Here is a 14,766-nt window from a genome sequence, read left to right as displayed (position 1 = left end):
GTGCCAGCAGCACGCCGACACACAGCTCTCCCAGACACGTGAACTTCTAGGGGCTGGGGTGCTCAGCCCCGGCACCCCCCCCAATTGAGGGGCTGGGATCCAGCCCCAGTGCCCCCACCCGTGTGGGTCCCGGTGAGCCCCCCCCAGGCAGGACACGCTCCCGGTGAGCCCCCGGTCCCGGTGGGAACCGAGCCCAGCGCTTCCACCTGCGGGGGTCCCGGTGGGAACCGAGCCCCTTTCTCCCCCCCTTCCACCTCCGCGACCCCCATCCCCGCCGCCCGGTGCCGGTGCAGGCGGGCCCCGGGGAGGCGGCGGGCGCGCGCGCGCGCGGGGGCGCGGCGGCGGCGGCGGGCGCGCGCGGGGCGGAGCTGGGCGCCGGGGGCGCGGGGCGCGGGCGGCTCCGGCTCGGTTCTTCCATTCATTGGGATCGCGGCGGGCTCCGCGGCGGCGGCAGGATGGCTGCTCGGCTGCTGCCCCTGCTCCCGCTGCTGCTCTTGCTGGGCCGGGGGCCCCCGGGGGCCCTGGGCAACCGGCACGCCGTGCACTGGAACAGCTCCAACCTGCAGTGAGTGCGGGGCGGGGGCGGGAGTCCGCCGGTACCGGTACGGCGGGGGGAGTCCGCCGGTACCGGCGTGGTGGTGGTGGGGCAATGTGGGGGGCGGTGGTGGCGGCGGGAGGGGTCCCCGGAGCCGGTTTGGGCGGGGGGCGCCGCCGGGAAGGACGCGGCGGGGGCGCGCTGAGGATCGCGCTGAAGGATGCGCGCCCCGGGGGCGGCGGAGGAGGGGTGGGGGGGGTCTGCACCGGGCCGGGGGCGCGTGCATCGGGACCGAGCCGTTCCCCCTCCCACCCCACCCCCGGTGCCGGTGCCCGCGCGACGCCCCCGTGCGGGCGGGGCTGCCGGGGCATGGCCCCCACCGGCCGCTCCGCTGCCCCTCCCGGGCCGCCGCACCTCGCCCTTCCCGCGGGGGCGGGGGCCGCTCCGTCCCGGCGCACCGATTTTTTTTTATTTTTATTTTTTTTTTCTGGGGGGGGAGGTACCCGGGCCGCCCTGACCCGACCGGCGGCGGCGGAGCTGAGCCCCCGGTGCCACGGTGCGAGGCGGCGGGGTTGGGGGGGGGCGCGGGCACCGCCAGGGTCAGAGCCCTCCGGCTGCGGACGGGGCTCGCCGCCGCACCGGGGCTCGGCGGCACCCGGTGAACCGGGGCGCAGGGCGGCGGTGCGGGCGGGGGTCGCTCGGTGACACCGGGGCCGAGCCCTCCCCGACGGCGCGGGAGCTGCCGGCGGTGGGGGTCCCGCGGACCCCTCCCGGGGCGCCGTACCGGGCACCGGGGTCCCGCAGCGCCGCCGTTCCTGTGGCCACGCCGCCAGACGCCCCCCCCCCGCCTGTCTGGGCGCGGGAGCGACACCGGCGGTGCGGCGCGGGGGGGGGCTGAGAGGGGAGGGCGGCGGGACCCCACTGCCCCCCGCACCGGCGGGTGGCGACGCAGCCCCGACACGGTGACATCCCGGCCAAGGTGGATGCGAGTGGCGGGCAGCCCCCCCACATTCCCCCCCCGTCCTACCGGGGCTGCCGGCTCCCCCGGTGGGGGCTGCGGGGGCGAGTGGATGGGATTTGGAAGCGAAGCTGTGGAAATTGCCGTCGCGCCCACGGCTGCTGTCAGCGGAGCTGCAGGGAGCCCGGGGCGATCGATGGCCATGAGCGGAGCCAGACCCATGGCGTGGCCCCCACGCCTCGTTGTGGGGGGGTCTGTGCGCTGCCCTCGCCGGCGAGGGGGGGCCGGGTGGGCACGTGGCACCGCTGCATGGGGTGGGCACGGCTGTGCCGGGGGGGCACCGTGTGGGCTATGGGCACAGATTAATCGGGCTCCTCCCTGGCGTGGCAAAAGGGGTTTTGGGGACCCCAGGGGGTACGTGGACCCCCTCCATGGGAAGCGGGGGCCTCAGCCTGTTGGGATGGCCCCTTTCCCTCACCCGTTCTGTGGTGCGAGTGCTCAGAGTTGTGGCTGGGGGCTGCGCCCAGCCAGCGGGACCCCCGCCACCCGTCCGTGCTGGGGCTCCCCCAGGCTCCCCATGACCCCGCACCCCTTTGTGCGGGGAGGGAGTGTTTGCTGGGCAGCTCCTTCCCCTCTCATTGATGCTGTGTCTCCAGGCGGAAGCCCAGGCCCCATAAATCGTGCGTGTGTAAGACGTGCCGTGCCGAGGCGCAGCACAATGGCAGGGCGCTCGGCTCGTCCCACTGCGCTTGGGCACCTTCCCACACCCCGCTCCTCCGGCCAGACCCCGTTGACACCCCCATCCCCGATCCGTGACATTGACAGGACCCCTGCGGATGGGCGATTCCTGTGCCCACCCTCGTCCTGCTGCTCCCGAGGGGCTGCCTCTCCCCACCCCATCACCCGCAGCCGGTGCTGTGACCCTGCGCTGCCCTCGCCTCCTCCTGGGGGACGGGGTGGGGGGGTGCCGGGGGTGCCCCCGCCGTGCCGTGCCACAGGCGTCGCAGCCAGCTGCCTGTGCCCACCGCGCACGCGTCTCTGGCGCGGCTGCGAGCGTCCAGCTCAGGGCACGGGCGGCGCGGTGGGGGCGGCTGCGGCAGAGACGTGTCCCAGGGACTCCGGAGCGAGGATATTTATTGTTAGGCAGTGCGGCAGCTCGGCCGCAATTATAGCCGCACGGCAAAGTGTCTGGATTAGATAAATTATGGGGGGAATTAGGCTCCCTGGGCCGCAGCCTGCAAATCCCAGCAACCCCAGTGCAATCAGAGCAATAAACAAGCCCTGCACAGCACCCGCGGGGCTCTCCGGGGAGCAGGGCGTGCGCCGCCAGGCTCGGCTGCAGATCTGTCCTCCAGGGGTGCTGGCTGCGGCAGGAACCCCACAAATGTATCGCAGCTCTGCACTGCTCCGGCCACCGCGGCCGCTCCCCTCGCTGGGAGGATGTCGCTTGTTGCTTGCTGGCACGCTGCTCTGCTGCTCCACGTCCCCTTGCCACCACGGGAGACAACAGGTTGTGCATGGAGGACAAGGGAGGCAGAGAGGGCAGGGCACCCCTTTATGCAGCGGTTTTGGGGTGCCTGGTTGCAAAGCCTGGGGTGGGGGCGAAGGCAGGAATTGAGGCTCGAAGGCAGCGGAGGCTTCTGGCCGTGCTCTGCGTGCCGTTTGTCTGGGTGTGCTTTCCGTCTGTCACGCTGTTTCTGCTGGTGGCAGCGCGAGGGGTGCGGGACGATCCTTGGTCCCTGCCCTCCGTTCCCAAGTCCTGCCAGGAACGGGCGCGGTGGCACGGGGCAAAGGTGCGGGGTGGCCGTGTCCCACCCAGCGCTGCCATTCGGGGCCACGGCTGCCTCCCAGTGGCGCCCTGCGGCCAGGGGCTGGGAGCTCTGCAGGGTGACCCCCAGGGTGCCACCTCCCTGCTGGGTGCCCCATGTGCGAGGGATGGGGACAGCAACACGGGGTTTGTCCCCACACATGGGCACAGACATGGCCAGCTGCCCCCAGTGAGCCCCCAAAACCATCTCTGGGGTCTGCCCAGCTGGCTGTTCCTGCAGAGCCGCGTCCCCCACACCCACATGCCCTAGGAGGTGGCAGCAGACCCATTGCCCGGGGGGGACACCGCAGGGCCCAAGGGCTCAGCTCGGGGTGCTCAGCACCACGGCTGGAGCTGTGAGGAAGGGGTACGGGAGGTGCCGGTGGCCGGCCAAGGCAGGGGGGTCAGAGCCCACCTGCGTGCAGGGAGCGCCCAGCATCGTGCAGCCCCCCCCAGCCGCCACCGCCACCGCTGCGCTCACCACTTCAAGGCGGCTTTTATCTGCCTGACTTTGTATTTCAGGCAGCGAGAGCTGGAGCAGGCTCTTGAGAGAGCCCTCGTGAGGAGCAGCCTCTCCTGGGAGCATCTCACGCAGGAGAGCGGCCGTGGCCCCGCCGTGGGGCAGGGGGGACGGCACACCCGGGCCCCCCGAGGGTGCTGGGTGCCGGTGCTGCGGCTCCATCCCTCGTCACCTGTGGTGTTTTGGGGTCCCCCCGTCCCCCGCGGGCATCCAGGAGGGGGGATGCTGCAGGTGTGGGGCAGTTACGTCATGCAGGGTGTGGATGGGGGGGGGGGGTCACTTCCCACCCCCAGCGTGGGTGTGGAGATGGGGAAAGTGGGGATTGCACCTCTCCAGATGGTGACGGCCAAGTCCCGGCTGCCAGCACCCATACCACGGCATCCCCATGTGGGCTGGGGGCAACGGGGGGGGTCAGCCACCCCCACCCGCAGCTGTTCCCCCCACCCATGGAGATTTCCCTGGGGTGCAAAGCCCCGGCTGCCCGTGCAGTGCGGGTGCTGGCTGTGTAGTAGGAGGCGCTGCCCGGGGGCAAAGGGTGTTGTGCCCCGTGAGTCACCGTGCGGGGCGGCTCCGAGCCCAGGGGATCGCAGGGGCCGTGGCCGGTGCCCCGCGGGGTTCCCATGCCGAGGGAGGGCCCCGTGGGGGCAGGAGCTGTGGCATCGGGGCGCAGGGGCTGAACCGAGGGTGCAACAGGGCTGGGGCCACCCGCTCCTGCCCAGGCTGGTAATTGAGTCACCGGTTGCAGATTGATGGTTTAATTAAAACCCAATTAAAAACCTCATTGATCTTGTTAGCAAAGCAGGAAGGTACGGGCTTTAGCAGGGATTAAAGGGATCGTGCAGCCATCGATACGGACGGGGGGGGTGCAGGGGCACCTGTAAGGCAATGCTGGGGACACCGTCCAGGGGCTGCGGCTGTGCCTGCCACCCTGGCATGGATGCGGCCCCATCCGCCCGCTCCCCAATCCCTTCTCCTGCTGCCACATCCCCGAGAGATTTATGGCAGCGCTGGGGAGCAGCCCACGGCCCCCCAGGAGCTCCAATCCCCCCCCACGCACGCCCCCAGGGTGCGAGCCGGGGAGGTGGCCCCGGGGACAGGGACACCGTGTGCTAGCGATGCCTTTTGTGCCTGCACCTTGCGGCTGCGCCAGGCGTGAGCCAGGCGTGCCGGGGAGGGGGGGAGCCGCCGTGGCACCATGCCACCCGTGCGCGTGGGCTGTGTCGCAGGCGCTGTCTGCCGAGCGAGCGCGCGTGTGCGCGGCCGTCTGGGTGCCGTGACTTTGCAGCGCTGCCTGCGTGGGGAGGGGGACGTCCAAGTCTGTCCCTCTGTTCGTCCGTCTGTCCATTGGGTGGGGGGACCGGCCGCAGCGATCGATGCGCCTTCACCTCTCGCTGTCGCGCGGAGTGACTGGAAGGGGAAAGCATAAATCAATGGCACTTTTTTTGTTCGCCGGCTGATCGATGGGCCCCGGATGTGCCGAAAGGGCAAAGCTCCCAGAGCCAAACAAAGGGCTGGGGGAGGGGATCCGCCGTGGCCCCCCGCGCTGTCACCCGCACTGGGGGACGCCCCACATCGCCCCAGTCCCCGGCACTGCCCTCAGCACCGTGGGACGCCGAGCCCGGATCTGTCCCCAAACCCTCCGGGCCTTTCCTGGGACTGGTCCCGTGGCACGGGGGTCGCCGTGGGGGTCTGGTCCCCCCTCGTGCTGCTCCTGCCAGGGGTGGCCCAGGCGTGCTGCAGTGCACCAGGCGCTCCGTAGCAGCGCGTTAGCGAGCGTGCAGCGCTCAGCCCAGATTTATCGCAGCAGATGGGAGCGGAGCAGCCGCCCAGCTCGCCAGTGGCTGCGGCGTGCCAGGTAGCCGGGGTCCTGCCGGTGCAGGGCCCACGGGCGCCGAGCCCAGCCTGTGCTCGGGATGGTTCTGCCAGGGGAAATCCATCTGCCCAGCTCCGACAGGATGCTGGAAGGTACCACTGCTTTGCGAAAGCCCTGCTCTAAAAATGCAGTCGTGCAGAAGTGATGCTGCCCGTTCTGCTCCCGCGCTTAACCCTTCGGGCCCTGCCGGAGCCCAACGTGTCCCGCCAGCCACAGCAGGGCTGTCTGCACCCAGAAGGGCTGCGGGATCTGTCCTGGCCGGGGTCGCCTCTCCTTGGGGCTTCCCGATAACCATGTGGGCCGCCAGGAACCTGGCACCCTGCGCGCTCTCTAGGGTGGGTTTTGGTGGGGAAAGGAGGCTCAGAACATCATGTTGGGGTCTGTCCCATTCTTCTGCCTGAAAGCAGGGGCTGTGGGTGCTCTGGTGGTGGCATCAGGACTGCTGGGATTCAGGGGCATTGAGCCATGCCCCGCCGTGTCGCTCCTCACCCTGCAGATGGGTCACGGGGGGCTCACACGGTGCAGGAGCCGAGGATGCAGCACCGCAGCCAGAGCTGCTGCAGCCCCGGGAAGGGGTGAGGACACCCTGGGGCTGCTCTTCCCCCGGCACCAGGGAGCTGGCAGCTCTCTGGGTGGGGTGAAGCAGCTCGTGTCCCTCCAGAGCCCCTTGCCATGCCCCAGGCCATCACGGTACCCCAGCTCTGCTGCTCTCGGGGTGTTCCCCAGCCCCTTCTGGCTGGGGACGGTGCCCTAATGCCTGTGAGCTCCTCATGCACGGTGGCCATGGGGCTTGTTGCTGGCCATGGGGCTCGCTGCCATGGGTCACGGAGCCGCTCCAGCACCTCCTGGGCTCCCCTGAACCCCTCCACTGCAGTGCTGGCATGCCCCAGCCCCATCCCTGCCTGGGGAGCCAGGCCCTCAGCGCCCCAGGGGGAGCGCTCGTTAATTAGCGAGGCTGTTTATCAGGAGCCGTGTTTCCTAATGGGCCCCGGGGGGGGGTCCCAGGTGGGGGCTCCCTCAGCGCTGGGTGCACCGGGGAAAAGGAGGGCTTCCAGCCCCACTGCTCCCCGGCACAACATTTCCCTCGGCACAGCGGGACGCAGCGCCTGTTTTCACTCCTGTGCAGCCCCAGGGGGGGGCACGGCTGCCCCAGCTCCTTGCTCCTGTGGTGCTGAGCACCAGCTACCGGCCCCCCCTCGTGGTGTGGGGCAGCTGGCTCGGGGTGTGCTGGCGTCCCAGCCCTGAGTCCCGTATGGAGTTAATTGCAATTTTCTCCCCGGGGCCATTTCTTTAATAACAAGCTCTCTCCCCCCCCCCTCCAACACCTCCCTTTCACACCACATCAAAGGTGGAACATGAAAGGTCGCCGGCACTGCACGGAGCAAGGGTGGCTGCCTCAGCACCTTGATGTCGGAGGAGTTGCCCGGCGGCCGGCGGCTTGCTGGGCTCCTGCCTCGCCGGGCTGTGGGGCTGGGACGGGGAAATAGCGGCTGCGCGGCGAGGGAGGTGCCATGGGGGGGCTGCTCCCTGCCCCGAGGGGTCTGGCTCGGAGCCCCCCCGGCACTGGCAGCACCGCCAGGAGGGCGCCAACGCTGCCGGGGTCCCCGGTGGGTGCTCGGCCCCATCTAGTTCTCTCCACGATGCCGATTCGGGGCGCTGCGTGCCGGGTGCCCCGGGCCCTGGCCAGACGCCCGGGCTCCCCAAACGGTGCCGGGGGCAGTTTCCAGGGTGGGGCGTCTGCACGCGCAGCCTTGCCCGCTGCCTGCCGAGCCCTGCCGGGCGGCCATGGGAAGCTGCGCTGCGGGCACGGGTGCCAAGGGGTCCCCGAGCTCTTCGCCAGGGCCTTGTGTGCCAGGATTCACTGGGAAAGGAGGGAAAGGGGCCGTGGGGTGGCGGTCCCAGGGGAGCGGGGCGAAGGGGAGGCTGCTCATCACTCCAAAAGCAGCGGGGTGGTGGCACCCGGGGGTGCAGGGGGGGTCCCTTTGCTGCAGCTTGGCCACCGGGTGTCTGCCGAGCTGGGTGATGGAGCCGGGTCTGGTCGTTGTCGCGGGGCTGCTGCGGCATCTCGGTGCGGAGCCAGCGCCTCGCAGTGCCGGTTGGTAATTAATTGGCAGGAGCAGGGGGTCAGCGCGAGGCGGCTTGGCTGCGAGGATTACCGCGGCCGGGATTTCAATCGGGCACGGATTAGGAGCCAGCGGAGCCTCTCCTGAGTGGATCTGAGGGGATTGCCGCTCCTAATCAATGTAAATGAGGCTCCCCCAGGGCCACCCTTTACGGCATTAACAAAATAACGGGATTAGCCAGAGCAGGGTGAGAAATCCTCTCTCTGAGCCGCGGCGCGTGGCGGGGCTGGGGCTGCGGGGCCGGGTGCGCAGTGGGAAGCCGCTGCGGCTGCCAGAGCACGGGGAGCACCAGGGCCATCACAGCCGGGGGTCCTGAGCCCCTCCTGGGTATCCACGGCCGTGCTCTGCCCCAGGGCTGTGCAGGCTCTGTGTCCTCCAGGGTCCCTGCGTGCCTTTGGGACCCTGGTGTCCCTCAGCCCCGCGCACTGCTCTGTCTGTCTGTCTGTCTGTCTGTCCGTCGTGCTCTGAGGCTGCCTGCAGCACCCAGCACCCCCGTCTCACACTCCCGTGCTCACACAGCAGTGTCACCTGTGCACGTGGCTTGGCATCCGTAGCATCCTTCCCTGCGTGGCGGCATCGCTCCTGCCTCAGGGTGCCCAGGGGGACGGTGAATGCCCGGGAGCCCCCACCCCAAATCAAGGCCTGGGTCTGCGGGGCACCGGGCTGGGGGGAGTGGGATTGTGGGGAGAGGGGTTTGCCCAGCCTGGTGTGGGGACACAGGGTCCCCCCATTCCATATCACAGAGGTGGCCCAGCCCTGCTCTGCCCCCAAACCCCAATGGCACAGCCCTACAGGAGCAGACCTGGCTGCATCCCCCATGGGCTGGGGGATGTGGGGCAGCCCCAATGTGCCACGAGCTCTGGACCAACGTCCCCGTCCGTGCCATCTCACCGCATTGCTCAGCCCCACCGCTGCCTTCCTGGTGTCCCGTGGGTCTGGGGGGCTCGCAGTTACCCACGGCAGCTGCCTTCGGGCGTCGTGCCCGGTGCTGCAGCGGTGCCTTTGGGGACAGGGTCTGGGGCCTGGAGAGGGCTGGATCCTGCCCCAGGCTCACCCCCACGCTGGGGGTCCATGGGGCTGAGGCTGGGCAAGGCGGGTGCGTGGGGTGGCTCCGATGGGGGGGGTCAGGAGGTTGGGGGGGGGGCAGAGCACCCTGGTTGGCATAAACAGGTCAAGCACGGGTGTCTCTAACCCCGTCCCCATCCCTTCCCTTGCAGCCTGCGGCGGGAGGGCTACACGGTGCAGGTGAACGTCAACGACTACCTGGACATCTACTGCCCGCACTACAACGCCTCGGTGCCCGAGCACAGGCTGGAGCAGTACGTGCTGTACATGGTGAACGCGGAGGGCTACCGCACCTGCAACACCAGCCAGGGCTTCAAGCGCTGGGAGTGCAACCGGCCCCACGCGCCCCACAGCCCCATCAAGTTCTCGGAGAAGTTCCAGCGCTACAGCGCCTTCTCGCTGGGCTACGAGTTCCGCGCGGGGCAGGAGTACTACTACATCTGTACGTGGGGCAGCAGGGTGGGACCCCCCCCAGGGTGGGACCCCCCCAGACACCCCTCAGCTGGGTTCCCTGAATCCCACCCCAGCTCATCCCCAGGCTTCGGGGGGGCCTTTCCACACACCCCCAAGCTGGGACCCCCCCCGCACACCCCTGGCCAGGCAGCTGTGCCCGCCCCTGCTCCGAGGAGGTCCCCTGACCTCAAGGATGGGTCGGAGGGTTTGGGGTGCTGTGGAGGGCTGGGGGCTGGGGAGAGCTTGGGGATGGAGTTGTGGGGGGTGCCGGTGCGAGGTGGGGATGCCGGAGCAAATCTGGGGTGCTGATGGGTACGGTATGGGGATGCAGGGTGGGGGTGCAGCGTGTTTTGGGGTGCAGGGTGGGGTTGCAGTGTGTTTTGGGGTGCAGGATGGGGGTGCTTCAACCCCCCTCCCCCAGAGCCAGTGGGCAGCAGCTCGCTGAGCCGTGGGGTGCCCGGCACTGGGGTCCCCTCCCCAGGAGCCACCCCAACCCGCTCTCGCTTTGCAGCCACACCGACGCACAACCACCGCCGGGCCTGCCTGAAGATGAAGGTGTTCGTGTGCTGTGCCTCCAGTGAGTAACCCCTGGGGTGGGGGCTGCAGGGATCCATCAGGTCTTGGGGGGCTCCCAGGTCCCCCCGTCCCAGCCGGTGGGGCTGTGGGAGTGGGGTTGGCCAGGGTGCATCACCCCGTCCCCTCTCTCCCTCTTGCAGCGTCGCACTCCGGGGAGAAGCTGGCGCCCACCCTGCCGCAGTTCACCCTGCGGCCCGAGGTGAAGATCGAGGACCTGGGTGAGTCTGGGGCACCGGCACCCCGCAGCCGCCTGGCAGGGGGGGGTCAGGGCAAGCAGCCCCCGCCGCTCCGCTCACCGCCTCTCTCTTCCCACAGAAAACTTCAACCCGGAGATCCCCAAGCTGGAGAAGAGCATCAGCGGCACCAGCCCCAAGCGGGAACACTTGCCCCTGGCTGTGGCTGCCGCCCTCTTCCTAATGACGCTGCTGGCCTCCTAGCTCCGAGCGCGGCAGGGGCCCGGCCAGAGCGGCACTGCGGAGCGGGGACCCCTCGTCCCCCCGACCTGCTGCTGTTTGCCAGCGTGGAGCTGCGCCCGGCCCCTCTGCACCGTCAGCACCTCCAGCCCAGGGACCCTTCCCGTGCGGGGCAGGGGACAGCGGCACGCACCCGGCCCCGCTGGGACCTGCATGGGACTCGCCCCCACCCACGTCTCCAGCCCCTGCTGGGGACACTCAGCTGGGTGCTGCCGCCTGCGCCTCCCACCGATGCCGTCCCGCAGCGTGGAGCCCCCAGCCCTGCCCGGGGGCTGCTGCGGCCCCCCCAGGCGTCCCGTGGCTGGGAGCAGCACTGGGCCCCGTGAGGGCAGGGTGCCGGGCAGCCTGTACATACCTATATAGAGATCTATACATACTGTACAGAGAGCGACTATATAGATATATCTATAATGTACCATAGGCAGCGGCGCTGGCCCCGGGCTGGCTTGTACATAGTCAAACGTGTTGGATTTTCCTCGTCTTCCGTGAAGACCTGACCTATGCAAACGCACAGACACTTTTTGGGGAAAAAAAAAAAAACAAAACAAACAAAAAAAAAACAATCTCGACCTTTTTTTCAAAGTGCTTTGGCTGGTGATTTTCATATTCTGCTCTTAGTCTATAAAAAAAAAGGAAAAAAAAATCAAATAAAAGGATTAAAAAAAAAAAACAAACGAACGACCCCCATGTCCTGGCCGTGCGCAGCGCGCCCCAGTGCCCAGCCCTGCCGGTGCCCCCGGGCTGTGACCGCGCAGCGGGGTTCAGCGAGCGCCGAGTGCTGGCCCTCCTCGTGCAAACGGACCTTCCACGTGCCCCCCGCCTCGGGCACAAAAGCGCCACTCATGGGGCTGGCAGCAAGGCCCCCCCCTCCTGCCCCCCGGCTCTTGGCTGCCCCGGGGCTCCACGCTCCCTTCTGGGGGCTCTGCTGCCCCCCGACCCCCAGGCACCGACGCGGAGGCAGGAGGGAAGGATCCAGCTGGGACCTGGCGCTGCAGGAGCCCGGAGCGCGCAGGTAAGGGCAGTGCGGGGCCATCGGGTTTGGGTGACGGGTTGTGTCCCCCAGCCCCGGGGGGGAACGGGACCAGGATATCCCCAGCCCATCCCTTCTCTGCAGGCTGGATGTGGCAACAGGGGGGAGAGGAGGAGGTGTGCAGGCACCCCCATGTGCATGGTGGCCCCATGGGAATCCCGGTGGTCCCCTGCTGGTGCCTCTGGCTGTGCCAGGCACACTGGGGCTCCTGCTGGCACTGGGGGGGTCTCACATGCCTGTCTGCATGGGGGTGCCCCCAGCGCTCAGGAAGGACCATCGGTGCCCCCCTAAGGGATGTGTAGGGAGGGGGCTGCACCCTGGAACCCCGTGGGAGGGGGGCACACCAAGGGGCAGTGCAGGGTCTGTTGGGGAGTGAAGTGCACCCAGCCCCACGCCTGGCACCCCACAGCCCCCAAAGGGTGAAGGGGAGCAGGCACCTGGAGCAGCCCCAGGCCTGACCCCGCACCCTGCTGCACCCTGGGGGGGCCCGGTCAGCCCCAAGTGGGGGGCAGCCTGCTCTGCCCACCAGGCAGGGCGGAACAGGGCTGCACCCCCTTTTCCTGTTGGGGACGAGCATGCTGTGGACATAACCTCAGGTTTGGGGGGTTCCCCCGGCCACCCCGTCGGTGCGACGCGGCCGCTCCCCCCCCCCCCAGCCGGCGCTGCTGGGCGGTGGCTGCGCTTCCCGGCCGGCCTGGGCTTGTCTGGGTGCGGGACGAGGCGGCGAACCCGTCCAACGGGTCCTCGCAGCGCTCCCGGCAGGCGCCGCGCTCCCCAGCTCCCCGCGGCCCCGTCGCGCTCGCGCAGACCCGGCCCAGCTGTGGGGCCAGGGCCCCATCCCCCTGGACCCTCGCCCTGGGGGCTCGGAGCGGGGCTGCCATGGCCAAGCTGGGCCGCGTGGCCAGCTTCGGGGCCGTGGCATGCCAGGCTGCCCGGTGCCGTCCCCACGCTGGGTGCTGGATTTTGGGGACTGGCTGCAGCCCCTGTGCTGGTGCTGGCTCCCCGCAGCACACAGCAGGGCGGGCGGGGGAGCCCAGCGCAGCCCCGTTTGCCATCGTGTCACAGCTGGGGGAGCCAGGGACTGAGTCAGCCACCCTGGCACGGCGAGCTATGCTTGCAAAATCCCTCCTGCCGCTTGCCTTGGCCTTGGCACCATTCCCCAGGCAGTGCGTGGCACCGCTGCCACCTCGCCGGGCACTGGCCACGCAGCCCTGCTCCGCTCCGTGTCCCCAAGCGCCGCACAGGTGCTCGTGTGGGGACCCCCAAACCCCAAGCAGGGGGGAGCCCTCGATGCAACCCCATCTCTGGGGCTCGGGTGCTCCCCACGTGCAGGGTGGGCTTCCCCAGGACCCAGCAGCAGGTCCTGGCTCAGGCGCAGGACGGGTGCCTGGACCAGCCGCATCGCGTGAGGCTTTGCACCGCCCCGCAGCGCTCCTCCAAGGTCGGGGCTGGCTGCACCGTGCTCCGGCCAAACGTGTAAGGGCCTGGCGTGGCCTCACAGCCTCCGGGACGCCGCACTGCCCCTGCCACGCGTGGGGCCGGCCCAGCCTCTGCCTACCTGCCGGGCTGCACGCAGCCGGCGGGGCACGTCACCGCGGCCTTCGCTCCCCGCGTGGAGCGGACGGCTCCCGGCCCTCCTCCGGCCCCACGGCCGCTGACGTCAGCCCAGGTAGTGGCTGGAGTGCACCTGGGTGTCCTGAGCTGATAAACCATAAACGGTTTGTCACGAGCTCGGTGGCCTCCAGCCAGCCCCACCTGCCCTGCTGTGTTTTGCTTCGAGTGCCTGCGGTGTGTAAAGTTTTCACCTTTGGCTGGCGAACCGCGCCTGCGCGGCGGGAGCGCTGCCTGCTCGTGCATCAACACCGTCCCGCGTGATGTGTGCTGGCCCCATGTCCTGCACGCACGCAGGGGGTGGCGTGGCCGTGACCTTGCACCCCCCTGCTCCTTCCTACGGTGCACTGCAGGCAGGCGCCCACCCTGCACAAGGCAACGCTGGCTCCAGCAGTCACCACGTGCCTGCAGCAGCCTGTCCCCCGCTGCTGAGACATGGAGAGCCAGCACGGGGATGTAACGGGGCACCCTCCAGCCCTGGATGTCCCCAGGCTGTACCCAGCATGGCACACGTGCTTGTCCTCCCTCCCCAGGCCCAGCCTGCCGCTGCCCTTTTGCTGTCAGCCAGGGAAGGAACGACGCTGGGACACGGCCAGGTCCCTATGGCCTCGCTTCCAGCCCTGTCCCATGTGCTGGGGACCCTGCCCCAGGGCTGGGGACCGCGGCACTCTCACCTCCGGCCATCCAGAGTGGGGGGAGCCCCTCAGCCGACAGCACTGGGTGTCAGATCCTGGCCACGTGTGGTGCTCCAGGATCCATCCCCAGGATGGATGTGGTGCGGTGCTCTTGCCTCACACCAGTGCTTGCACCAGCCCTGCCAGGGGGGCAGCCCCAGGTGCTGGGGTTTGTTCAGTGCTGGACGAGTGGAGGTGCCCACAGGGAGGGGCTGCATGCCCTCCCCATCTCTGCCTCAGTTTCCCTGGGTGTCCTGCCTGGCCTGGGGCATGCTTGGGGCAGGAATGGGGACAAAGCGAGGGGTGGGAAGAGGCCGTGGCGCTGACCCGCTCCACCCTCCCACCGCAGCCTGGCTGCACCCAGCCCAGCTCCTCGCGCGTGACACGCTCGGGCGCTCTGATCCCGGCGGGCCGCGGACCTGAGGGGTGTTCCCGGGAGTTCCTCCCTGTACAAGCCGCAGCAGCGCCGGCTTCCCAGGAGCAGGAGGCCTCGCACAGTCATTCCAGCTCAGGGGATGATGTCAGGCCTGGCCACAAAGAGGGAGGATGAAAGGCAGCGAGCCGGGTCCCCGCTCCCAGGGGAATGTGGGGTGCAGGGACGGAGGGTGGGGAGAGTGGCCCGGGGTGGGACGCGGGGAAGGATGCGGGGCACGGAGCTGCAGCCCCACACAGGCCCCGCACCGGCTCCTCAGGCAGCTGAGAGCTGCGGCGGCCGCTCTCCGGTTACAACCGCGGTGCTGCCGCCTGCCCGAGCCCTTGCCGAGCGTCGGGGGAGCAATCCTCGCACGGCTGCAGCCAGCCCGCACCGCCTGGGCTGCGCCGGGCATGCAACATTACCCACAATCAATGGATCATTATGTAATAAACAAGAGGAAAGTTGTTTTGCAAATGCGGCTGAGTTATCGCTCCACAACACGGCGGCGAAGCATCTCTCTGCCGGCCTTAACGAGAGCGGATCGGTGTCGGGGGTGGACGGGAGCAGGGAGCGAGCAGAGGCCAGGCAGCCAGCAGGGAGCCCGAGCCCCCCCTGCTCCTGCGGCGGGGGCTCAGAGGTGGAAATTTCACAAT

At 69.3% G+C, this 14,766-nt stretch overlaps 1 protein-coding gene across 1 annotated transcript; it reads left to right on the top strand.

Moving 5' to 3' along the window:
• Positions 1-455: 455 nt before the first annotated feature.
• LOC311219897 (ephrin-A3-like) lies at positions 456-10,347 on the top strand (the record flags this gene model as incomplete). Its single annotated transcript, XM_084303234.1, has 5 exons — positions 456-565; positions 9,034-9,323; positions 9,846-9,911; positions 10,051-10,128; positions 10,226-10,347. The coding sequence occupies 5 exons, from the start codon at positions 456-458 to the stop codon at positions 10,345-10,347; spliced, it is 666 nt and encodes a 221-aa protein (XP_084159360.1).
• Between the last annotated feature and the right edge of the window lie 4,419 nt (positions 10,348-14,766).

This window comes from Netta rufina (genome assembly GCF_964035555.1).
Source record: "Netta rufina genome assembly, chromosome: 29".
In the NCBI taxonomy this organism is placed as follows: Eukaryota; Metazoa; Chordata; class Aves; order Anseriformes; family Anatidae; genus Netta; species Netta rufina.
The sequence above is the reverse complement of the archived record's forward strand: the minus strand, read 5'-3'. Positions and strand labels throughout refer to the sequence as shown.